The sequence below is a fragment of the Schistocerca gregaria genome, chromosome 4, assembly GCF_023897955.1.
Source record: "Schistocerca gregaria isolate iqSchGreg1 chromosome 4, iqSchGreg1.2, whole genome shotgun sequence".
NCBI lineage: Eukaryota > Metazoa > Arthropoda > Insecta > Orthoptera > Acrididae > Schistocerca > Schistocerca gregaria.
Genome location: NC_064923.1, coordinates 505,460,525 through 505,483,835, shown reverse-complemented (window position 1 = coordinate 505,483,835; position 23,311 = coordinate 505,460,525). Strand labels below are relative to the sequence as shown.

Genomic DNA, 23,311 nt, shown 5'->3' with positions numbered 1-23,311 from the left:
TCACTACTCAAGGTTAAATCTAACTTTGGCTCAGAAGGGGGTAAATTATGCTGCCACAAAAGTCTTTGCTCACTTACCTAATAGCATCAAAAGTCTGACAGATACAAATATTTTCTGATTGGCAACTACTTCTACTCATTAGATGAATTTTTGGATACAGTAAGTGGGTAATTTCCCCACCCCCACACAAAAAATTAAAAATATTAAGTTCCATGTAATATTTTGTGTAATGTAATATCTTGTATAGACACCTTTCATTAACTTGACACGTTCCACTTCATTACGAAGTGTCCTACTCATGATATATGGAACAAGTACTAATCTAATCTGTCCTTTGTTTCGTGTTTTATCTACGTTTAATTTTTATCCATTGACAAGCAATTACAGAGTACAGGTAACTGAGGAAACGTTTTATTCAATTACACAGTGTAAAATAATGACGAAAAATTGTTTTAATTAACGCAGGGAACAGGCAAAAATAACTCTAAGATGCTCCTTATGTACGAAAACAAATCGGTGAGCGCTTGTTTTGAATACGCCAGACGTCTGTTGGGGACATGCTTCCAGGATGTTACTCTAAGTCTTCGGTGGTCATGAGAATAGGGCTGTACCCTCCAACCCCACTGACTGGATGTTCCAACTGCAGGGCGGATTGCATAAATACTCCCCAAGCAGTTAGCAAAACTGGACTGACGTATCTGACATGTCGTCTTATTATGTAGTGTTGAGTTGCAAAAAACGTCCAGAAGTCGTCCACCTTCTTGGGCCCACCTCTCAAAAGATAAAGAATTGCCTTACCCTTTATACAGCTGGCCGCAAGCATCTTTGATAGTGGAAAATTCTTAACGTCCAGATAGAGGAGCGTACTGGAGACAATTACGTGCGTCGGCTTCCGGCCGTAAAGAGCCAGTGTCTGCTGGAGAAGGAACCATACGTAAGCCATCATATCGCAGATGAGACGGCGTTCTCCGAGTGTTCCACGTTGCGTCAAGGGCAAACGGGGGTTGTCTGCCAGGACGATAGTATGGAGTTCGTGTCAAGTCAGAGATTTTTCCAGTTATGACAATGTGGTGGCGCTCGTTTCCTTGGTGAAGTACGATCGATGAAGTGCATACCTCACGTCTGGTACCCAACTTCTGTGTTACATCATTCGAAAACGTTTCAGGGTGAGTCCACATTAAGAGGTGATAAACATCTCGCATAGTGAAAGCGCTAGTGTGAGAAAGTCTTCGTGGACATAACTGTATTCAGGAAGAAAAAGGTTGATACGTGATAGCGCTAATTGATAGCGCTGATTGACATGAAGTAGTTGCGAGTTCTTTGTCCAAAAACCATGATACTGTAGAGAATGTGATTTCACAATTTCAAGATTGTATGTACGTAAAGAGCATTAGTGCCTAGTCGTCCCTCTTTGCTTATTGAGTGTGAGGATGTCATACGCGCCCTTGAGTATGTGACCGGTACTGACAAGATAACCGTAGTCCACCAAGATCCGTCGCACCATCACTGTAGAGAGAAGTAAAATTTGTGTGATGTTTGTTATAACGGGATGCCGTATAAACGTAAATAAACTGCACCTTTTGTAATATCTCCATTGCAGGCAACAGCCGACTTCGAACACCCATCCTGATGTTCTGAAGAGACGCCGGAAGTCGATCGCCGCAGTACGACAATCGTTTCCAATGAAAACTAATCCTGAACAGCGCAGAGTCTGCATCGTCTGAACGGCGCGACACTTTCAGCCAAGAGTCTCCTTCCGGTGGTCATCACACAGGATTTGGCGACGTTCATGCTGCCCGCTCCGCTCCCGGTTCAAATGGTTCAGATGGCTCTGAGCACTATGGGACATAACATCTGGGGTCATCAGTTCCCTAGAACTTAGAACTACTTAAACCCAACTAACCTAAGGACATCACACACATCCATGCCCGAGGCAGGATTCGAACCTGCGACCGTAGCAGTCCCGCGGTTCCGGACTGAAGCGCCTAGAACCGCACGCCCACCGCGGCCGGTTCCGCTCCCGTATTGCTCGATCCAGGTGTTGCCTTTTGAAGCTTCTCATTAGAGTATATGTCGAAGATGTCGTCTGCGCAGGCGCGACATTTGAATGTGTGTCCCCGCGGTGTGATCTCTGATGAATGACGTTAGAGGCTGCAGAGAAGTGGTTCTACTGGGATGGCGTACATGATCACTGAAAAGGGACAACCCTGTTGGACTGATCGTGCGATCGATATTGCAGCTGTTAACTGTCCATTTTCCGTCATCCTCGAAGAAGAGTCACGAAGTAGCCACATGGTTACGAGGGCGGACGTAGTTAGGAAAGCTACGCGTCGCATCACCTTCCTGAAGTAGATGTCGTTCACGTGATTGAATGCATTGCCGCAGTCGACGGAAATCATGGCTCTCTGCAGTCAACAGGTTTTTTAAATGGCGATGACGCCTTCACAATCACATACCGTTGATTGTATATTAGTATCTCCGCCCAAGAACGTTTCCAAGGACGACAGGACCTGGTACAGGACTCATCTGAGGCGCATTGGGAGGAGGAGAGTAAAAATCTCAAAATCTGAGCTGAATAAATTGATAGACCGATAGCTGTCAGGTAGCGTACCTCCGGAGTGTGTTTGGGTATCGGAATAATTAGACGTTGCAGAAATTCCTGTGCTGGTGGTGTCGTAAGAGACGGTACCTCCTGGTACTTTTCCCTCCATAGAATTCTAACAGCAGTCCGTCTCGTCCTGAGGATGGCTTTAGAGCTTTATTGGCGAGCGCATCAGTGACGTCTTCAGCGGAGATGTTTGTCAAAAGAATCACCAAGGGCACGGTGGACTGTCAATGGTATGTTGTAAGTACCACAATTAGAGCCTTCCACACGACAGAAGTGAAGACAGTGACATCCGCCTGTGGTACAAGCCGCTGGTCGTCAGGTAAATCTAAAGAGTGGATCAGAACTCGTCAACATAGTTTGAGACCTGCGACAACGATCACTATCGTAGAACTCCACCTTCCAATCGGCGCCGAATAACGTCCAATATCTTAGTAGTGACTCGTTGAACCTTCTTATTTCGAGGTCTATCTGACGCTCCGGGGATGGTGGGTACTCCATAAGGTCCCGGAGGCTAATGTAGTAAAATTCTGTCATACATCGGTGCCATTGCAATCGTTCCTCGATATACTGGAACACTGCGCGTTGTAGCGCTAGCTTTACACATTGTATCCACCACAGAAGCACAGACGAGTGCTGTGTAATGCATCTTTCACAGAATTCCCATTTTTCCTATTGTTCCATAAGGAAGCAGTGCCACCATCCGTTGGCATTTCGAACTGAAATTCGGAGATATAGACCATGCGTAATCCCTGGTGGACATGTTCAACAATTATTGGATCGATGTGGCCATCAAAACGTCAGAATTTAAGGCCGTCTTTCGTCTTTGCTAAGATCTTGTCGGAAGCAGCGTCGTTTGTTAGTTTCGTCCACACAACACTACGAATGTTGGCCAGTGTATTGTGATCGTGTCTTCACAGGGGATCTTCACTTCGACACATAGGAATTGTTCGACGGCGAATGCACTCAGTCGCATATATTCGTTGGAGAAGGTGAACTTCAATGTGGTAGGAGCTTGACCGTAACAAGTGTGAATACCGTTGTGAAAGTAGTCGGTCTCCATGCACAGGCCATGAAGAGGGCGTAAACAGCCTTTCTGCGACACTTCGTTGCCAAAGGCAAACTACGTTCGGCTATGCCAATACGAATCCAGTCTGACTTAAATTCCCAACTTTTATCTCACTACTGGCGCAGCGCCCCGGTCCTTCGTACTCGTAGCTCGCCAGCATTCGCTGGAGTCCTGCAAGAGTTCATGTGAGTGAGTGCATTCGCACTGAAGACATCTTTTAGGCCATCAAGCCGAATATACATTTATATATGTGTGGTGTCTGTTCTTTCGGACATGTCAAGGCGATAGTTCGCGAGAAAGTGGAAATTCATGTTCATGTATCAATCCGCCACAAATTTTCACTTGTCGAAATTATTTCACTGCCTAATTACAGCTCAGTCAGAAATTGTTTCATTTCATTTGATTTCAGAGTGTAAGATCATGAATGGTGTTTGTTCTTTCTGACATACGTGGAAGGACAGACACTATACATAAATAAAAATTGCTACTGTATTTTGCGTTCTGTTTATCCTACTTTTGTGATATACGAGAATATTCAGTTAGAAATTTCTGTACAAAACGTGTTACATATGCGGGGAAAATAAAGTGAAAAGCCAAAGGCGTAATCTTACTCCTGTCGTTAAGAATACGTACGAGTTGTATTTGGGCTGCAGAATTGGTGACCAAGATAAGCCTTTTGTTCCTCATCTTTGTCGCGGCACATTGTGCAAGTAACTTGCGTAAGTGGCTGCAGGGTTCTCGATCGTTAATGTCATTTATGCTAACAATGGTGCTGTGCGAACAGAAAGATCATGTCACTGACTCCTATTTTTGCTTAGCGAAGTAAAAGAGGGTATTCTACAAAATCAAAACGTGCTCTTTAACCTGCCCTCAGCTATGCGGCCATTTCCTCACGATACTTCTGCAGCTCTAAAGTCACCAAGTGATTAGACCATTGAAGAACGAAGTGTGGAAATGCTATCCGAAAGCGGTAGGAGCGACACAGCAGCAGCAGCAGCAGCTAACACAGCACATGTTGGCCCGGATCCAAAGTATTTGCCATCACAATCAGCATCACCTCATCGCATTACGCAGGGAGAACTTAAGCACCTGTGTACGGACTTTAATCTGTCTCAGGGACAGTCTGCGTTATTGGCTTCGCGATTGCAAGGATGGAATTTACTTGCTCAGGCTTTTAAAGTGACGTCATGTAGGTGGCGCCAGAGTGAGTCTGAAACCTTTTTTTTCTTCCTCCAACGAGTTTGTATACTATAGTGACACCTTTGGTTTCTTTGGATCCGCTACCCAGAGAAATGGAGATTCTTTCATGATTCCTCGAAATCAAGTTTAAAGTGGGACTTCCTTAACAATGGTAATAAATATCCCTCACTTACAGATACTCGGTTAAGAAGAGAGAGACTTACGAAACTATGCGAAATTCGATCAATTACACTATGATATGTACAACTGGATAATGTGTGCAGATCTGAAAATAATAAGACCATTCACCGTAACGCAGTCAGGTTACACGAAGCACTGCTGCTTTCTATGCAAGTGGAACAGTTGCAGCAATAAAGAACTTAACGCCCACATTCCTCTTAATACGAGTGTGTCGCATGAGCCGTTAGTAACACCGGAAGATGTACGTCTCCCACCCCTGCATATTAAAATGGTGTCAGTGATAATATCTGTAAAAGCCCTGGACAGAGAAGGGAAAGATTTTGCACACCTGAAGTCATGATTTCCAAATGTCAGAGGTGCAAGGATTAAAGAAGAAGTACTTATCGTCCCCAAATACGGCGGCTTATACAAGGTACAGATTTCATCAGCTCGTTAAGTGAGACTGAAAAACATGCATGGAATACCTTCAGCTCTGGAACATCACCAACTCTGATGATTATAAAGTGATTGCGAATAACATGATAAGCTGTTTCCAGCCTATGAACCATCATGTATTCCAGAAGCTACATTTCCTTGATTGCCATCTTGACTTTTTCCCTCAGAACTCGGGAGAAGTAAGTGATGAACACGGGGAGCGTTTTCACCAGAACACTGTAGTTATGAAAAAGCTGTTTCTGGAGCGGTAGAACTGCAGCATGTTGGCAAAGTGTTACTGTTCTTAGAGACACTGCAAAGAGTGAATACAAAAGAAAACGACGAAAAATGTCCTAAACTTATCCTTGGGTCTAATATTTCTTTTTAAACGGTTTCAAAATTATGTATTTTTCATAAATGATGGGACTTCTACAAGTGAAAAAGATATGCGAGAGGAAATTTTTATTTTAAAATTCTTTTTCCCCATAACTCTGAAAACAAAAATCGTAATTTTATCCAGGTAGACAAGAAGTTAAAATGTGCTGTACAGTAGGATCAATACGGATTTAGTCAAAATAAACGCGTGTGAAAAACAGCTTGCTTCATCAGGGGTGTTCAATAATGATTGGCAACAGTGCTCAAAATGTACCGTAAGAATCATTCGGACAGACTTTTGTGCCCCTCCCCCCCCCCCCTCCAATGCAATGCCTCTGTCCCATCTCCTCTACCATTCCCGGAAGACGTGCAGCACGCCGTTCCTCGACACCCTTTTCAGGATCGCCTCTAACGCTTTCTCTTCCTTGGTCTCAACTGCAGCTACATAATATTCCATAAGCCACCTAATGGTTCCATTCGCGATTAGTGCGTGAGCAATGGCGTAACGAGTGGGGGGGTGGGGGAGTGGCGGACGTGTTTGGAGGAGAGGGGAGGGGAGCAAGGAGGTCAATTTTTCCAGAAAACATATTATTATTAGAGTAAATTCTACATATTATAGTACAATACGTATTTCTGGAGGGGGGAGGGGGGCAAAGAAGCGCAGCGTCCTACCCGGCCACCAAGGTGGGGGGGGGGGGGGAGGGGGATTGGGGGAAGGGCGCCAATGTAGTGTCGTACTCCAGTTGCCAGTTATGTTCGCCGCACCACCGGACGTGAGTCATTACAAATAACAGCACTTGCCGTGTTGGTTGTTGATTTATTATGGCAAAAACAGGTGCACCTGCTCCTCCCTGAAGCTCAGCATTTTACCAGCGATTTTTGAAAGCGTGATACCGGCGGACGAGCTCCTGCTGAGCCCCATAAGCTCTCTTCAAACTGTGTGAAATTTGCGGTCCTAGCGATTAGAGTACGGAGTTCAACGGCGCAAGAAAGATGTCGCAAGCAGGCAGCTAGCGGAAGGAAAAAAATGGACATCCATTGCATTAATACAGAGCTTTCAGAGAGTAGATGCCGGTGAACTAGTAGCTCCTGTCTTCCGAGATTTTCGGAAAGCGTTCAACATTGTACCACACTGACGACTGTCAACCAAGATACGATCATACGGAGTGATTGAGTGGAGGAAAATTTGAGTAAGAATATTCGGAAGCTCCACGAGGCTTTTGCTGGTGTATGCAAAGAAGTCTCAACAGTACAAAAATTTTAGCGAAGTGCAGGAAGACCTGCGGCGGATCCACGCTTAGCACAGGGAGTGGCAACTGACCTTCAACATAAATAAATATAACGTACTGCAGATATACAGACAGAAACACTCCTTTTCTTGTATGATTACACGATTGCAGAACAATAACTGGAAGCAGTTAGTTACATAAAGTTTCTAGCAGTACTAGGAGTACACGTGCGGAGCGATCTGAAATGGAACTATCATTTTATAATGATGCTAAGAAAATAAATTAATTAATTAATTAAAAATGGAATAAATCGCAGGTGATAGGCTGAGATTCATAGAAAGAAGCTTCAAGAAATGTACTCTATCAATAAAGAAAGTGGCTTCTAAAGTACACGTTCGACCAAAACTTGAATATTGATCTTTAGTCTGGAATCCACACCAGATATGACTGATAGAGGAAATAGAGAAGATGCAAAGAACAGCAGTGAACCGTGATTTATTTTCAAAGAATATTCTTAAGAATTTATTTTATTTACTGGCGATTCATCAAGAACATTAACACATTTAATCACACCATGTAAGCATGGTTGTAGTTGTCAGGGAGTAACTGATAAAATCATAACCAAATTCCTTTTAACAAATGGGAATTTTATTCACTTTAATAGTGCCTAAAAGCATTTTTTAAAAGAAACAGATTTAAAATTATAATCAGAGAGCACCCTCTAAATATCATAGTTACAATTTATTCAGAGGCAGAAAGAAACAAGTTTTGACTGTATGAGCTTTCAGGCAGATAACCTTGCCACTCCCTTTTGACATGGCCGTAGTTACGACCGCTCACAGCAGCCTCTGAAACACTACACTGGTGAAAATCTGCAACACACCAGATAACATTAAACTAAGAGTTTTAACAATTTACACAAGCACACAAACTATGCAACCCACGTAGGAGGGATGGAAATGGTAAAAAAAAAAAATTAAAATATTAGCCTTGCCACCGAAAGTGCAGCTTGATTTTAACTTCTAAGAAAAGTCTTACGGTGAAAGGGTGGCAACTTTATATAATAAAATGATCATTTAAATAAAAGCCCATAAAATACAACCTTATATAAAATTCTACAAGGTTGGCCAAACAATAGTTAAGATGCTCTACAGTACACAGATACCGCCTCTGGAAATCATAGGCAATAATATCAAAGTTTCCAAAGATCAAACATATTTCAGGTATTAGGCCGTTACACTTCAAGCAATAAATTGGTTAACACACCAAATCCGACAAACATGACAGAGGCAGCTACTAACGTACGGTAGATTGATAGGGAGATTACCGAACAACCCGAACCGCAGGTTGCTCTTACCCGCCCCTACTCCACAAGGGAAAAACGGACCACCCATTTATAAACAACCACCTTCCCGCAGGTGGGCAAATGGAGAAGAATGGTGGGATGATTCCAAAGCAAAACGGCTGGTGACCTCACCAAGAAAACAAGTAGAATTTAACAAGAGTATCTCAAACAACATATCACCAATCACTTAACTTCTAATAAAATGCGATTTCACCAGAAGACCTGGCGCATCACCCCCAAATCGCTCTCCCGAACCGCCCGCTGCCAGCCGCTTCAAAGGACGCAGGAAAGCGCGCCGATCTCCCGTCTCACGCCGTCGCAGCTCGCTCCGGCCAGACTGATGTCGTGGGTTGACTCCTGTTGCTCTCGTGTCGACCGCCAAGTCATTACCCCTCGCTATACGCCGCGGCCCACTGGACTCACGTGGCGACCTCACATGTGCCGACGCTCAAGACGGACAAGTCATCTTGTGTCAGTGCGCGACCAACCAACCGATCGATCCATCTGCCAATGAACATTGCCTGAGCAAACTCGAGCAGACTGGCTGCCTAACGCGCACTCAGATGCAGAAAGTAAGCCCCGGACCGGGCGACCTCTCGCTGAAAAAAGGTTCAAATGGCTCAGAGCACTATGGGACTCACTCAACTGCTGTGGTCATTGGTCCCCTAGAACTTAGAACTACTTAAACCTAACTAACCTAAGGACATCACACACATCCATGCCCGAGGCAGGATTCGAACCTGCGACCGTAGCAATCGCACGGTTCCGGACTGCGCGCCTAGAACCGCGAGACCACCGCGGCCGGCCCTTTCGCTGAGTTCTCTTGCTGGCAGAGTGGGAAGACTCTCATATTGTCGGCTTTAAAGGTTAATCCGAACGACAGACAGACACTAACTGCCTAACAAATGCGGACGAGAGTCAGACTAGCAAGCTGGGAACGAGAGACTGACCCAGACTGACCGACTGGCGAGCTCATAGCGCCCCTTAAATGCACGTGAACAGGCAACCTTTCCCCTTTCCCACCAGAGGGAGACACCAAAGCAGCTATAGCCACAGCGGCGCCACCGCCAGAAACGGAGGGCGACTGCTCCACACTACGCGCTGCGGCGCGCTTTTCAAAACAGCAAATTTTTACCACAGCACAAAAAAATGGTTCAAATGGCTCTGAGCACTATGCGACTTAACTTCTGAAGTCATCAGTCGCCTAGAACTTAGAACTAATTAAACCTAAGTAACCTAAGGACATCACACACATCTATGCCCGAGGCAGGATTCGAACCTGCGACCGTAGTGGGCGCTCGGTTCCAGACTGTAGCGCCTAGAACCGCACGTCCACTCCGGCCGGAACCACGGCTCAACCAGCACGTTTCGTTACAGGTTATTTAGTAAACGCGAAAGCGCCGCTGAAATGCTCAGACGACTCCAGTGGCGGACGCTAAAGGAGAGGCGTTCTTCATCAAGACATGGTCTGCTGTTAAACTTTCGAGTGTGTGCGTCCCTAGAAGTATCAGTCAGTATATTCCTTTCTCCACTACGTCTCGCGAAAAGGGCACGAAGACAGAATTGGGTGTTATTGTGTTCAACCTGAATTTGTATCAAAACTTTTACAATGTGTATGTTAAGCGACAGACCGACATGTCGAAACAAACGTGTGAGCAATAAGTTAATCGTTTGTGAGGGGAAGCTAAACTGCAGTTCTCTTAGCGATCTTATAAATAGAAACACTGAAAATCTATAACATCGTATGGTTCAAAGGAAAGTACAAACAATGGTGGCTTTCATTTGAAAAGTAATTGAAGGTTCAATGAACATCTCGAGCACGCCTTATAGTGTAAGTGTTTACATATAATAAAGTAGTAAGAAGAGTAAAGTCAGTATTAGAGAAGGCAAAAGAAAGACTTAGATTTATTGGCATAAGAAAATTGCAACCATTTGTATTGTTCCAACGCTTGGAGTTCTTAGCAAGTAGGAGTGAAGATAGAAATCGAACGAATTCAGATACGCTTCGCTAAGGTCGTATCAGGACAGAATAGCTCATATGAAAATGTAGCAGAGATGTTCGAGGAACGTTGAAGAATGAAGAAATTTTGTTGAGTAAACTTAGTGAAACTCTATTCCACAAAATCTGTGCTGCCAGCATCGCATATCTCACGTAGGCACCCAGCCCAATACGTGAACTCTGCTGGGCGATAAGGAACCCTATGCCCTGAACCTCTGTCCTCTTTGGCAACGCCGTCTTCGGAAGTCTTCGGCCTCCATTGCAGAACCTTTTTATTCAAAAAGTAAGCAGTGCTGGGGTTCAAGCCCGGGACCGAAGACTTTTCGGCCGGCCCGGGTTGACCGTGCGGTTCTAGGCGCTACAGTCTGGAACTGCGCTACCGCTACAGTCGCAGCTTCGAATCCTGCCTCGGGCATGGATGTTTGAGATGTCCTTAGGTTAGTTAGGTTTGAGTAGTTCAAATTTCTAGAGGACTGATGACCTCTGAAGTTAAGTCCCATAGTGCTCAGAGCCATTTGAACCATTCTTTTGAACATAGTGTCCCAACAACCACGCGATTGTATTTGACTTTACCCTTGGAAAGTAGGATGCTCTAGTCACAAAAGAATATCAGACGAAATAGCAAGCCCAGTGGCTCGAGGCAGAAACTCTAATTGGTTTTTTTAGCCAGTGGTAATTAGCTTTGGAACCATGACAGGTAAATCTATGTTGTAGTGTGTCTATGGTGGACAGCCACTGCACCGATCGGTACAACACGAAATGGGCGCACATTAGTGAATAACAGGTTGGGTACCACTTGATACCCCGAGGACGCCACCACCATTGGTAAAACAGGAAGACTAAGATGAAATCACACCTTCCTCCAAGAAGTTTGCGGGCAATGCCCGTTCAACAGGCGGACTACAGTCAGTCCCTCTCCCGCACATTAACAAAAATGTGATAGTGAGACGCTTCCTCTTTAGAATATCAGCCCCCGCGTAACTGACAGCAATATAAAATTCACGGACATGTTTAAAATGGAAATTCACTCCACCAGCATCGACAGGCGGATCAAAACTACCCGACGGCAGACAGTAAAATAACCGAGACGTGAATGTGTGTATTGCGTGAGATGTAGTCAACACCGTGCGCTGAACAAATACCGATAACACATACGCTTCCTTTTGAATATTCGAAATAACGCACACGAGCAACCACCTCGTATCGTAATGGAAAAATGTGATGTTTCCACAAAAAAAACAGCTAGGCAGCTGTTTTAATGCCCTAGCCGTCATCACGGGAAGGTGTGAAATCTGAGCGACGTAGTACGCTGTGCACAAGACGTAGGTACCCAGAGCCGGCCATGGTGGCCGAGCGGTTCTATGCGCTACAGTCTGGAACCGCGCGACCACTACAGTCGCAGGTTCGAATCCTGCCTTGGGCATGGATGTGTGTGATGTCCTTAGGTTAGTTAGGTTTAATTAGTTCTAAGTTCTAGGCGACTGATGACCACAGATGTTAAGTCGCATAGTGCTCAGAGCCATTTTTAAAATTACCATGGTGGAACTAAAATCAAAATGGTTCAAATGGCTCTGAGCACTGTGGGAATTAACATCTGAGGTCATCAGTCCCCTAGAACTTAGAACTGCTTAAACCTAACTAACCTAAGGACATCGCACACATCCATGCCCGAGGCAGAATTCGAACCTGCGACCGTAGCGGTCGCGTGGTTCCAGACTGTTGCGCCTAGAACCGATCGGCCACTCCGGCCAGCCTGGAAATAAAAGAAAGATTCAGGAGTTGAATTAAAATTTAAGGTGCAGGATATCAATGATACGATTCGCTGATGACATTGTTTTCCTGAGTGAAAGTCAGGAAGAATTACATGATCGGCTGAATGGAATGAACAGTCTAATGAGCACAAAATATGGATTGAGAGTAAATCGAAGAAAGACGGAAGTAACGAGACTGGGGACTGATGACCTCAGAAGCTAAGTCCCATAGTACTCAGAGCCATTTTAGGTACCCGGGATCCGAACTTTCTGAAGCAGGTTAAGGGAACGCCGTTCATGTTCTAGGATTGCCCCTTGTTTCTTCTCCGTAACCGCTTCCCAGTTAAGCATAGCCAGTTGTAGTTGAGAACGATCAATTTTGACTCCCAAAGATTTATATCTATCGACCACCGTCGCCCACAAAATGACAGCACTATCAAAGCTCCTAATTTCATTCGTTGATACTGACGCCAGAGGCAAGTTAAAAGGCACCAAGTGTAGCCTTCAGCAATGGAATCAGCGGGAGAACGCAGTAACACCATCACATCGTCCTCTTATGCTCGGACCGAGATCGTTCCGCCGAAGAGTATTCATACCTGTAACTGAGCGACGATTCTTTGAAGCCTTCAGCAAAACCTTTACGGACGGTAATCGGGGTCTCAATTAGTCGTTCACAGCCACTGAAGCTTTGATAGCCGAACACAAATGAGACAAAACCCCGCGCGCGTTAGTTTTGAGCCCAATAGCTTCCAGTACCTGGGAAGCCATAGCTGACCAGGTCGACCACCTTGCCAAAATCCAAAAACGCCAGAGCACCAGGAACAGAAGTAATAGCTGCCACCGACCCCTAGACCACGGATACAGTCTTATGAGAGTTGTTCGTAGTGCTTCTTAACTGATATTCGTGAAATTTTGTTGTGGAACAAACATAACTTTTAATGTGTCTGCGAATTTTGCTGATTTCTGTCGTTTTTAAGATCATAATGAAGTAACTTACTCATGCCAATGTGGTTACTATATCATATCGTGATGTGTACAAAAAAATTATAAAACTGACTGGTAGTATAGCTTGTATCTCTCTGTAGCTTTCTTAAATTAGTCCAGACGAATGCTTAGATGGTTCTCCAAATTAAGCAGTGTCTGATTTGCTTCCACGTTCTTGTACTGTCTTCAATAACGTTAACGTTAACGGAACGTTGTATCATACGTGGCCAACCCGAACTCCATCGAGAAAATTTCGAGAGCTTTTTGAGTATTTTAGTAACGTCCACTTCTCGCATCGCCATCAAGTGCTGCGCGTTCTGTGCCGGATTTGTTTTTTTTTTTTCGGAAGTGTCAGCTATACGTTAACAGTGACAATTAGAGTTGCAAAAGTACCATAGGCTTCTGTAGACTATCAGAAGTACGCGTAGACTACCGCAGTTTTCCTATAGTAGCTTTGGTTGGTTAAGGTCGTACCCGCGTTACCTATATGTTAGGCGTTTTGCATACTTATCGGACGTTATCTCATAACTGTCGCGCTTTCTTTACCTATACGGTGAGTGTCTTACTGACCGTCCCTGATAGCTGAGTGGAGAGCGCGACGGAATGTCGTACCTAACGACCCGGATTCGATTCCCGGCTGGGTCGCAGATTTTCTCCGCTCAGAGACTGGGTGCTGTGTTGTCCTTATCATCATCATTTCATCCCCATCGATACGCATGTCGCCGACGTGGCGTCAACTTGAAAGACTTACACCAAGCGAACGTTCAACCCACCGGGAGGCCCTAGCCACATGGCATTTATTTATTTAGTGCCTTACTAGATTCTCCTAAAAACTGGAAGCGGTAAAGTGTCTAGAAACTCACTAAGTATATCTAAAGGGCGCCTTAAATTACGGAACCTTTTTGTTCTCTGTAGTTATCCTCCTGTCCGTTACTTAAATATAAACGATATTTGTAGCAAAATTGAACTTCTCAACTTTTAATTCAGGTTTTATTCGAAAATTTTCGATTTGTAACGACACCACAGGGGGTGGCGTAGTAAAAATAAGAAAACAATATAGATTTGTCATATAGCGCTAGAAACGCAATTTCCTCAACAAAAAGGTAAAATGAAAAACCTCAAAACAAAAATATATGAAACATTGTTTCAATACTTCGTCGAACTTAAAAAAAAAAAAAAAAAAAAAAAAACATGTTTCTGTTATTCGTAAACAAGTTTCGCATTTATGACTAATAACAGGAAACTTCTGCCTTTGAACATTTTATATATATATATATATATATATATATATATATATATATATATATATATATATATATATATATATACCGCCGGCCGCCGTGGTCTCGCGCTCAGTCCGGAACCGCGCGAGTGCTACGGTCGCAGGTTCGAATCCTGCCTCGGGCATGGATGTGTGTGATGTCCTTAGGTTAGTTAGGTTTAATTAGACCTAAGTTCTAGGCGACTGATGACCACAGATGTTAAGTCGCATAGTGCTCAGAGCCATTTTTAAAATTACCATGGTGGAACTAAAATCAAAATAGTTCAAATGGCTCTGAGCACTGTGGGACTTAACATCTGAGGTCATCAGTCCCCTAGAACTTAGAACTACTTAAACCTAACTAACCTAAGGACATCGCACACATCCATGCCCGAGGCAGAATTCGAACCTGCGACCGTAGCGGTCGCGTGGTTCCAGACTGTTGCGCCTAGAACCGATCGGCCACTCCGGCCAGCCTGGAAATAAAAGAAAGATTCAGGAGTTGAATTAAAATTTAAGGTGCAGGATATCAATGATACGATTCGCTGATGACATTGTTTTCCTGAGTGAAAGTCAGGAAGAATTACATGATCGGCTGAATGGAATGAACAGTCTAATGAGCACAAAATATGGATTGAGAGTAAATCGAAGAAAGACGGAAGTAACGAGAAGTAGCAGAAATCAGAACAGCCCTACAGTCTGGGACCGCGCGACCGCTACTGTCGCAGGTTCGAATCCTGCCTCGGGCATGGATGTGTGTGCTGTCCTTAGGTCAGTTAGCTTTAAGTAGTTCTAAGTTCTAGGTGACTTATGACCTCATAAATTAAGTCCCATAGTGCTCAGAGCCATTTGAACCATTTTGAGAACAGCGAGAAACTTAACATCGGGATTGACGGTAACGAAGTAGATGAAGTTACGAAAAACTGTTACCTAGGCAGTAAAATAACCAATGACGGACGGATTAAGGAGGATATCAAAATCAGAGTAGCGATGGTAAAAAGGGTATTCCTGGCCAAGAGAAGTTTACTAGTATCAAATATAGACCTTAATATGAAGAATAAATTTCTGAAAATATAGGTCTGGAGTGAAACATGGACTCTGGGAAAAACGTAACAGAAGAGAATCGAAGCATTTGATATGTGGTGCTACAGACGAATCTTGAAAATTATGTGGACTGATAAGGTAAGGAATGAGGAGGTTTTGCGCAGAATCGGAGAGGAAAGGAGTATGTGCAAAACACTGATAAGGAGAACGGACAGGACGATAGGACATCTGTTAAGATATGAGGGAATGACTTCCATGGTACTAAAGGGAGCTGTAGAGGGCAAAAACTGTAAAGGAAGACAAAGATTCGAATACATCCAGCAAATAATTGAGGATATAGGTAGCAAGTGCTACTCTGAGATGAAGAGGTTGGCACAGGTGAGAAATTCGTGGCGGGCTGCATTAAATCAGCCAGAAGACTGATGACCCCCCCCACCCCCCCTTCACCCCCCCACCCCCACCCCCAAATAAAGTCTGCCAGATCCTGTGGTCTTTGTGGCTACACTGTTGATTTATCATAGCCTGCCACAAAATAATCAGTAGGCGATAGGTCAGAGCTGTTAGAAGTTCATAGGTTAGTCCACTAAGGCAGCACCAGCGATCGTTGAATATTTGGTTTAATTCTTCCCGTTCTATGAGAGCTCAATGTGGTGGTTTGCTGTGCTGTTGATTGATAATGGTGTCCAGCATCCCATATTGCTATAATTCAAATGGTTCAAATGGCTCTGAGCACTATGGGACTTAACATCTGTGGTCATCAGTCCCCTAGAACTTAGAACTACTTAAACCTAACAAACCTAAGGACATCACACACATCCACGCCCGAGGCAGGATTCGAACCTGCGACCGTAGCGGTCACGCGGTTCCAAACTGAAGCGCCTAGAACCCCACGGCCACACCGGCCGGCTTGCTATAATTGAGGGACCATATACTGCTCGATCATTTCAAGATAACTGACGGCATGATCAGTCTCCTATGCAAAAAAAGACTGGGCCGAAGACTCTCTAATAGGTCGCTCCGCTCCACTTGTTCAGTTTAGGATTGAGTCAAGTTTTAAGAGACATTCGAATTATCGATTCCCCAGTTACACATGTTGACTCTGTCACTCACATAAAATGTGGCATCGTCCGTCTACATCCATCGATTCAACCATTGATCGTCCGCTTCCTTCCGCTCACACATCTTCAAAAGATACTGGAATCGAGTTCAGTAATGCAGCTGTGTCCGTGCTTGAGTCCATCTAAAAATCCTCTGCCATGTTGCATATAGTGCGTTGATCTCTGCTGATGAGTGGCAGAGTGACTTTCGTGGACTGTGAGCCATAACTTGTCGAATATTTTCTTCCCTGTTTCCAGCACGCTGCACACATCCTGTGTGAGGCGTCTGCAACCTTCTTTCCAAGAACACGTCGTACCATTTAATAATGTCTCGATGTAACAGGACATATCTAAGATGTACCAACATCTGAAAACTCACTCAGTCTCTACGAGACTCGAAACTTTCGCATGTCACACGACACAATGAGCATGTTATTGTGGTGTAACAATCATTTTCACTTAACAATTAAGACACGTTGAATGCGCTAATTTGCCACCTCCGTACAATGCGCTTCTTACATCTGGTGTTTGCGCTGTGAACTATGTGCTGTTGGTTTACTTACTGGAGGATGGCTACTCATTGTTAACAGCTATCATTTTCAGGTACATTACAGAAAATTGCTCACAGATATATACATTAAATTAATAAATACTTTGTAACGTTATACTTTTCCGATATCTCAAACGGACCAATCTCTACTCAATGGACTAACACTGAAAGATGTGCTATTGTAATTATGTGCAAAAAAAATCAAACAAAAAAAGAGACGTTTACACATTCAGTTATGTTTCTTCCCCTACCATTGCTAGCAATATTACCGGTAATGCTACCATTCAGACATACTAGTGTATCAAACTACCGAACCGTAGATTTGGTAGAGCGCAACTCTAGTGAGAACACAGCAGAAGAAAAGCGACACAACGACGAAAAACGTGTACGTTTGTCTTCTTAGGGTTGTTGACTTACTCTGTGTTTTGTGTTGCACGTTTCGCTGAGGATTTTTCTCTGTTGTCAAGGCATTTTCACGGAAAGAAAGACACATGGGGTACCAAACAGAATAAATCATAATTAGACCATTTCGCCGCAACGATCAGCCAGCGGGTTGGCGCAATGGTTAGCACAATGGATTCGGGAGGACGATGGTTCAAATCCACGTCTGGCCACTCTGATTTAGGTAGTCCGTGCTTTCCCTAAATCGCTTCAGGCAAATGCCAGGATGATTCCTTTGAATGGGCACTGCCGACTTCAGTCCCTAATTCGATGTGACCGATTGCCTCGCTGTTTGGTCCCCCCCCCCAAATCAATCAACCAACCGGTTGTAGTGGGTACATTACATCAAAATACTCAAAGCATATCCCTGAGCAATCTCTGAAATTTTGTCCGTGTGTCTCTTGGGTAAACGTCTGACCCTGGGTGCATGTGAACAGATCAAGATATCGAAAAGAGGTTTTCGGCAATTGATAGTTGGTAAGAAAAATTGGTTCAAATGGCTCTGAGCACTATGGGACTTAACATCTGAGGTCATCAGCCCTAGACTTAGATCTACTTAAACCTAACATAAGACATCACACACATCCATGCATAAGGAAGGATTCGAACCTGCGACTGTAGCACAACGCGGTTCCGGACTGAAGCTCCTAGAACCGCTCGGCCACAAAGGCCGGGTAGTTGATAAGAGGAGAAAGTAATTTCGTTATATGAATAGTACACTTAAACATTTTATGAAGCAGGATACTGAAGCAACAAAAAATTTCTAAGTGGAAATATGAGGGCTGTTGGGAAAGCTAGGTCCGATCGGTCGTAAAATGAAAATCACAGTGAAAATCAAACAATTTTTATTCGCAACAGTTAGTCACGCCTTCCAGCTACCTCTCTAAATAGTCACCGTTCCGACTTAGACATTTGTCGTGGCAGTGTACAAACTTTCGTCACAGAAAGCAGCGGCCTGTGCTTTCCTCCAATTTTCTACGCTGGTCTGCCTTTCTTTGTTTATGCCAAAATGTTGTCTTTGAAGCCAGCGGTTCATGTGAGCAGAGAGAAACAATGGAGCCAAATAAGGGTTGTATTGTTGGTGATCAATCATTGCATCGAAAACGATGCAGGAGCGTCTTCATAGCCCCTGCAGAATACGGCTGAAAATTGTCTTGAGGAAAGAGATGCATTAAATTCATGTTATGCGGGCTGCACAGCTTCAGGTGAAATCTCTCTCGAGATCCACATACTTGGAGGGAGACACCGCTGTTTTAGGCATTTCTACGTCATCACTTTGCACTCTGAATTGGAAAGAGAGACTTGATGCGATCGACAGGCACACTAAAGACACTGCCCAACACATTTGTGCAAAGTTCAGTCGGATTTTCACAGTGATTTGCATTTCGCTCCTAATCGCACCTTGCTTTCCGAATACGCCTCGAATATGATTTTTAATGACATTCTAAAACTCTTGAAACGACAAATGACGTGGATATAACACTCGTTAATGTTGGCTTCCAACTTTCCACGAAAGTATCCGAAAAATGTACTAAAGTTGAAAGGTAAGACAATCGGAGGTGGCTACTGCGGTGAAGAGTCTCAAAGTGGGGCTGCGACGTTATATACAATCAGGAAATAGACCTATTTTTCTAAGATAAAACGCATTTCTTCTTGGTCCTACTTTAGACGACATTAATACAGGGTTAACTATGATTGTTGTAACTGTAACTGTATGATGTCTTTTAGTGTGTTAGAAATGGCCTAGGAAAGCGCAAGCGAAATGATGGTATGACGTTTTTACCTGGGAGACCCCTCCACCCCCACCCCCACCCCCCCCCCCCACCCCCCACCCACTCATCTGAGGTTGTGAGAGCGCCTAGTGCAAGTCTTTTTATCTGACTTGCAAGTTGACGATGATCGTGATGACGATGATGAAACGATGAGCCGCGCGGGATTAGTCGAGTGGTCTCAGGCGCTGCAGTCATAGACTGTTCGGATGGTCTCGGCGGAGGTTCGAGTCCTCCCTCGGACATGGGTGTGTTTGTTTGTTCTCACGATAATTTAGGTTTAGTAGTGTGTAAGCTTAGGGACTTATCAGTTAAGTCCCATAAGATTTGACCCACTTTTTTTTTTTTAACGATGATGAAGGGTCAGTCTCCGAGCCCGTCGCATAGTAGCTAGGCGCGATGACCACTCCACAACGGAGAAAGGCAAAATTTGTGTACACACTTTTAGGTGTATACGTTTCGTGGAAACAAACAGTGGAAAGGCCTGGTACAGCGGCTGAGCCCCAGCTGGGAGTCTCTCCATGACAACAGCCAGGTCCTGCCGCTTTCCATTCCGCTTTAGATGTCTCGGAAACTTCCGCAGAAGATTTCAACAACATTAACAAGTGTTCTGTGATCCGCCTCGGTAGCTGCGCTGTCAGCGCGATAAATTGCTGACCGAAGGGGCCCGGGTTCGATTTTTGGCCGGGTTGGAGATTTTCTCCGCTCGGGATTTGTGTCCTCCTGACGTTCGCATCGTCATAATTGACGTATCATTATTGAGATTGCTCTATGGGAACGTCCCGAAAGAGTATAAACATAAAATACAAGCGTTCTCTCACTGTACTCGTCTTTTGGAGAATTATAGAACGCTGTTAAAATCGTATATCGTGTTATTTAGCTGATGACGAATGTGGTAAGGCGTTTAAAGTTTTGTTTATTGTCTGGGCTCCAGGTCTAGGCATTGAAGCAGGAAATTTTAGTGTGTTGCAGAGTGGCTGGGTCTTCCTTTTGATTCGAACTCTCACCCAGCCATAGCTGTCTGCACCACTATTTTAATTCTTCCCATTTTTCTTTTTTATTATAACTTTTACAACTAATTGAGAGAAAGTGATTTTCGTAGCCAAAATCGCTTGTAAGCAACGTTTATTGTCGATTACCGGTTTCCGTAAACAAGGCTTCCATCTTTAGATCACGATAGTACAGGTTGTTTACAAGCGATCTTGGCTGAGGAGTTCACCTTCTTTCAAGTGATCGTTACAGACTGCCGCTTGCAGTTCAATACGGGTAAACTAAAGATTTAGAATTGACATAGTGCATTATTTCTTTCTTTCTTTCTCTCTCACTCTCTCTCTCTCTCTCTCTCTCTCTCTGTCTTTGAGTGTGTATGTGTGTGTGTGTGTGTGTGTTTAGGGCATTCCATCTTTAAATTTTTGTTCAAGTTTTATTATTGTACCGCTTTTAAGCAGATTCCTCTCACAAAAGTTTAGTGTGGATCCTAAAAAAAAAAAAAGACAAAATGCTGTGGGACCGATGACCCTAGCAGGTTGGTCCCTTCAATCTCACAAACCATCCAACCAATATAAAAATGTTGCTCTGGTGTGCCCAATCCAACACACTGCCATTGTCACCACACCGTGGTTGATAGAAGCGTTAAGAGTATTGCGTGTGTAATAATCCATGTTAAAGAATTACGTGACCCTCTCCCTACTATCGTTTCCCGAAAGATTCATTTCGATAATCGAACCGTTCACGAAATACAACTGGTGTTAGTTTCAGATGATTCACCCCGAATACGTAATTTTCTTTTGCTTTCGCAGCGTTATATCTTTATGTGCAGGGATTCTGGAAGAGGGAAGGTTGCAGGGGAAGGGAAGATGTGGTCGGCGAGTGCGGCGTCTCGGAGGCGCTGCGCGGCCCAGCGGTCGGCGGGCAGAGGACGCCAGCGTACCTCGTGAAGGCGGCGGCGGGCGCGCTGGCTGCCGGCGGGCTGGGCGGGTCGCCGCCCCCGCCGCCCACGCTGCTGCTGCTGCTGCTGCTGCTGCTGCCGTTGGTGGCGGCGGCGCCGGAGGTGGTGGAGGCGGCGGAGGAGGCGCTGCTGCTGCTGCCGGCCAAGACGACGGCGCCCGGCTGCACGCCGGCAGCGGCTACGGCGGCGGCGTCCATGAGGAGCGGCGGAGGCGGCGCCGAGGGCAGGCGCGACCCGGGTAGTACGACGTAGTAGAGCGTCAGGGTCGCGCCGGCGGCGGCGTCGCTGGGGGCGGCGGGGGCGGCTGGGGCGGCGGCGGCATCCCCCGCGGGCGCGGCGGCGCGCACTCGCACACACTCGCGGTCGCGGTCGCGGTCGCGCACGCACCCGGCTGTGGCGGCCAGCGCTGCTCCGCTCCGCTCGGCGCCTCTGCGCTGCGCCTACTGCCGCCGCCACCTGCCGACGCCGCCGCCGCCGCCGCCGCCTGCGCACAGCTGCGCGCACTCTCGCTTTCCGGCGGGACCATCGATCTCTGGAAGCGCGCCGGCACCCGCGCCACTGCCCGGGCCTCGCTATCTGGGTCACCGTACTCCACTCACAACAATAACGAGCCGCGCCGGCACTCCGGCCGGCCCCCGCGCCGGGCCCGCACCGCCTCTGCCCTTCCGGACTCCCCAGCAACGCCGCTCTTCTCCCCGGCCCTCTGCGTAAACCGATAATCTATATCCTCTAGATGAAAACTCCTGGGTGATTAAGCCCCGTCCTACTCTTCTTCTTGCTCCTTCTCCAAAGCACGGGAAAACATATTCGCAGTTCTGAATATGAACTCCCTTCGGCTATACACTACTGGCCATTAAAATTACTACACCAAGTAGAAATGCACATGATAAAGGGGTATTGGCTCTGAGGACTATGCCACTTAACTTCTGAGGTCATCAGTCGCCTAGAACTTAGAACTAATTAAACCTAACTAACCTAAGGACACCACACACATCCATGCCCGAGGCAGGATTCGAACCTGCGACCGTAGCGGTCGCTCGATTCCAGACTGTAGCGCCTAGAACCGCACGAGCACTCCGGCCGGCTAAACGGGTATTCATTGGACAAATATATTATACTAGAACTGACATGTGATTACATTTTCACGCAATTTGGGTGCATAGATCCTGAGAAATCAGTACCCAAAACAACCACCTCTGGCTTTGATGGGCCTGGGCATTGAGTCTAACAGATCTTCTATGGTGTGTACAGATACAGCTGCCCATGCAGCTTCAACACGATACCACAGTTCATGAAGGGTAGTGACTGGCGTATTGTGACGAGCCACTTGTTCGCGCACCATTGACCAGACGTTTTCAGTTGCTGAGAGATCTGGAGAATATGCTGGTCAGGGCAGCACTCAAACATTTTCTGTATCCAGAAAGGCCCGTACAGGACCTGCAACATGCGGTCGTGCATTATCGTGCTGAAATGTAGGGTTTGGCAGGGATCGACTGAAGAGTAGAGCCACGGGTAGTAACACATCTGAAATGTAGCGTACACTGTTCAAAGTGCCGTCACTGCGAACAAGAGGTGGCCGAGACGTGTAACCAATGGCACCTCATACCATCACGCCGGGTGATACGCCAGTATGGCGATGACGAATACACGCTTCCAATGTGCGTTCACCGCCATGTCGCCAAACACCGAGGCGACCATCGTGATCCTGTAAACAGAACCTGGATTCATACGAAAAAAATGACGTTTTGCCATTCTTACACCCATGTTCCTCGTTGAGTACACCATCGCATTCGCTGCTGTCTGTGATGCAGCGTCAAGGGTAACCCCAGCCATGGTCTCCGAGCAGATAGTCAATGCTGCTGCAAACATCGTCGAACTGTTCGTGGAAATTTTCCTCGTGTCAGTAAGTTGTAGGTGTCGCCACCGACGCCAACCTTGTGTGAATGCTCTGAAAAGCTAATCATTTGCATATCACAGCATCTTCTTCCTGTCTGTTACATTTCGCGTCTGTAGCACGTCATCTTCGTCGTGTAGCAATTTTAATGGTAAG

The 23,311-nt window shown here is 45.5% G+C and overlaps 1 protein-coding gene across 1 annotated transcript in view; it reads right to left on the bottom strand.

Moving 5' to 3' along the window:
* LOC126267784 (homeobox protein Hox-A13-like) overlaps positions 1 to 21,787 on the bottom strand; it is a 262,663-nt gene extending 240,876 nt beyond the window's left edge. Inside the window, exons 1-2 of the mRNA XM_049973089.1 lie at positions 21,649 to 21,787; positions 21,244 to 21,607 (exon numbers count right to left, since the gene is read on the bottom strand). Coding sequence (XP_049829046.1) covers positions 21,244 to 21,607; positions 21,649 to 21,787 — 503 coding nt within the window. The remainder of the gene's footprint in view (positions 1 to 21,243; positions 21,608 to 21,648) is intronic.
* Positions 21,788 to 23,311: the final 1,524 nt, after the last annotated feature.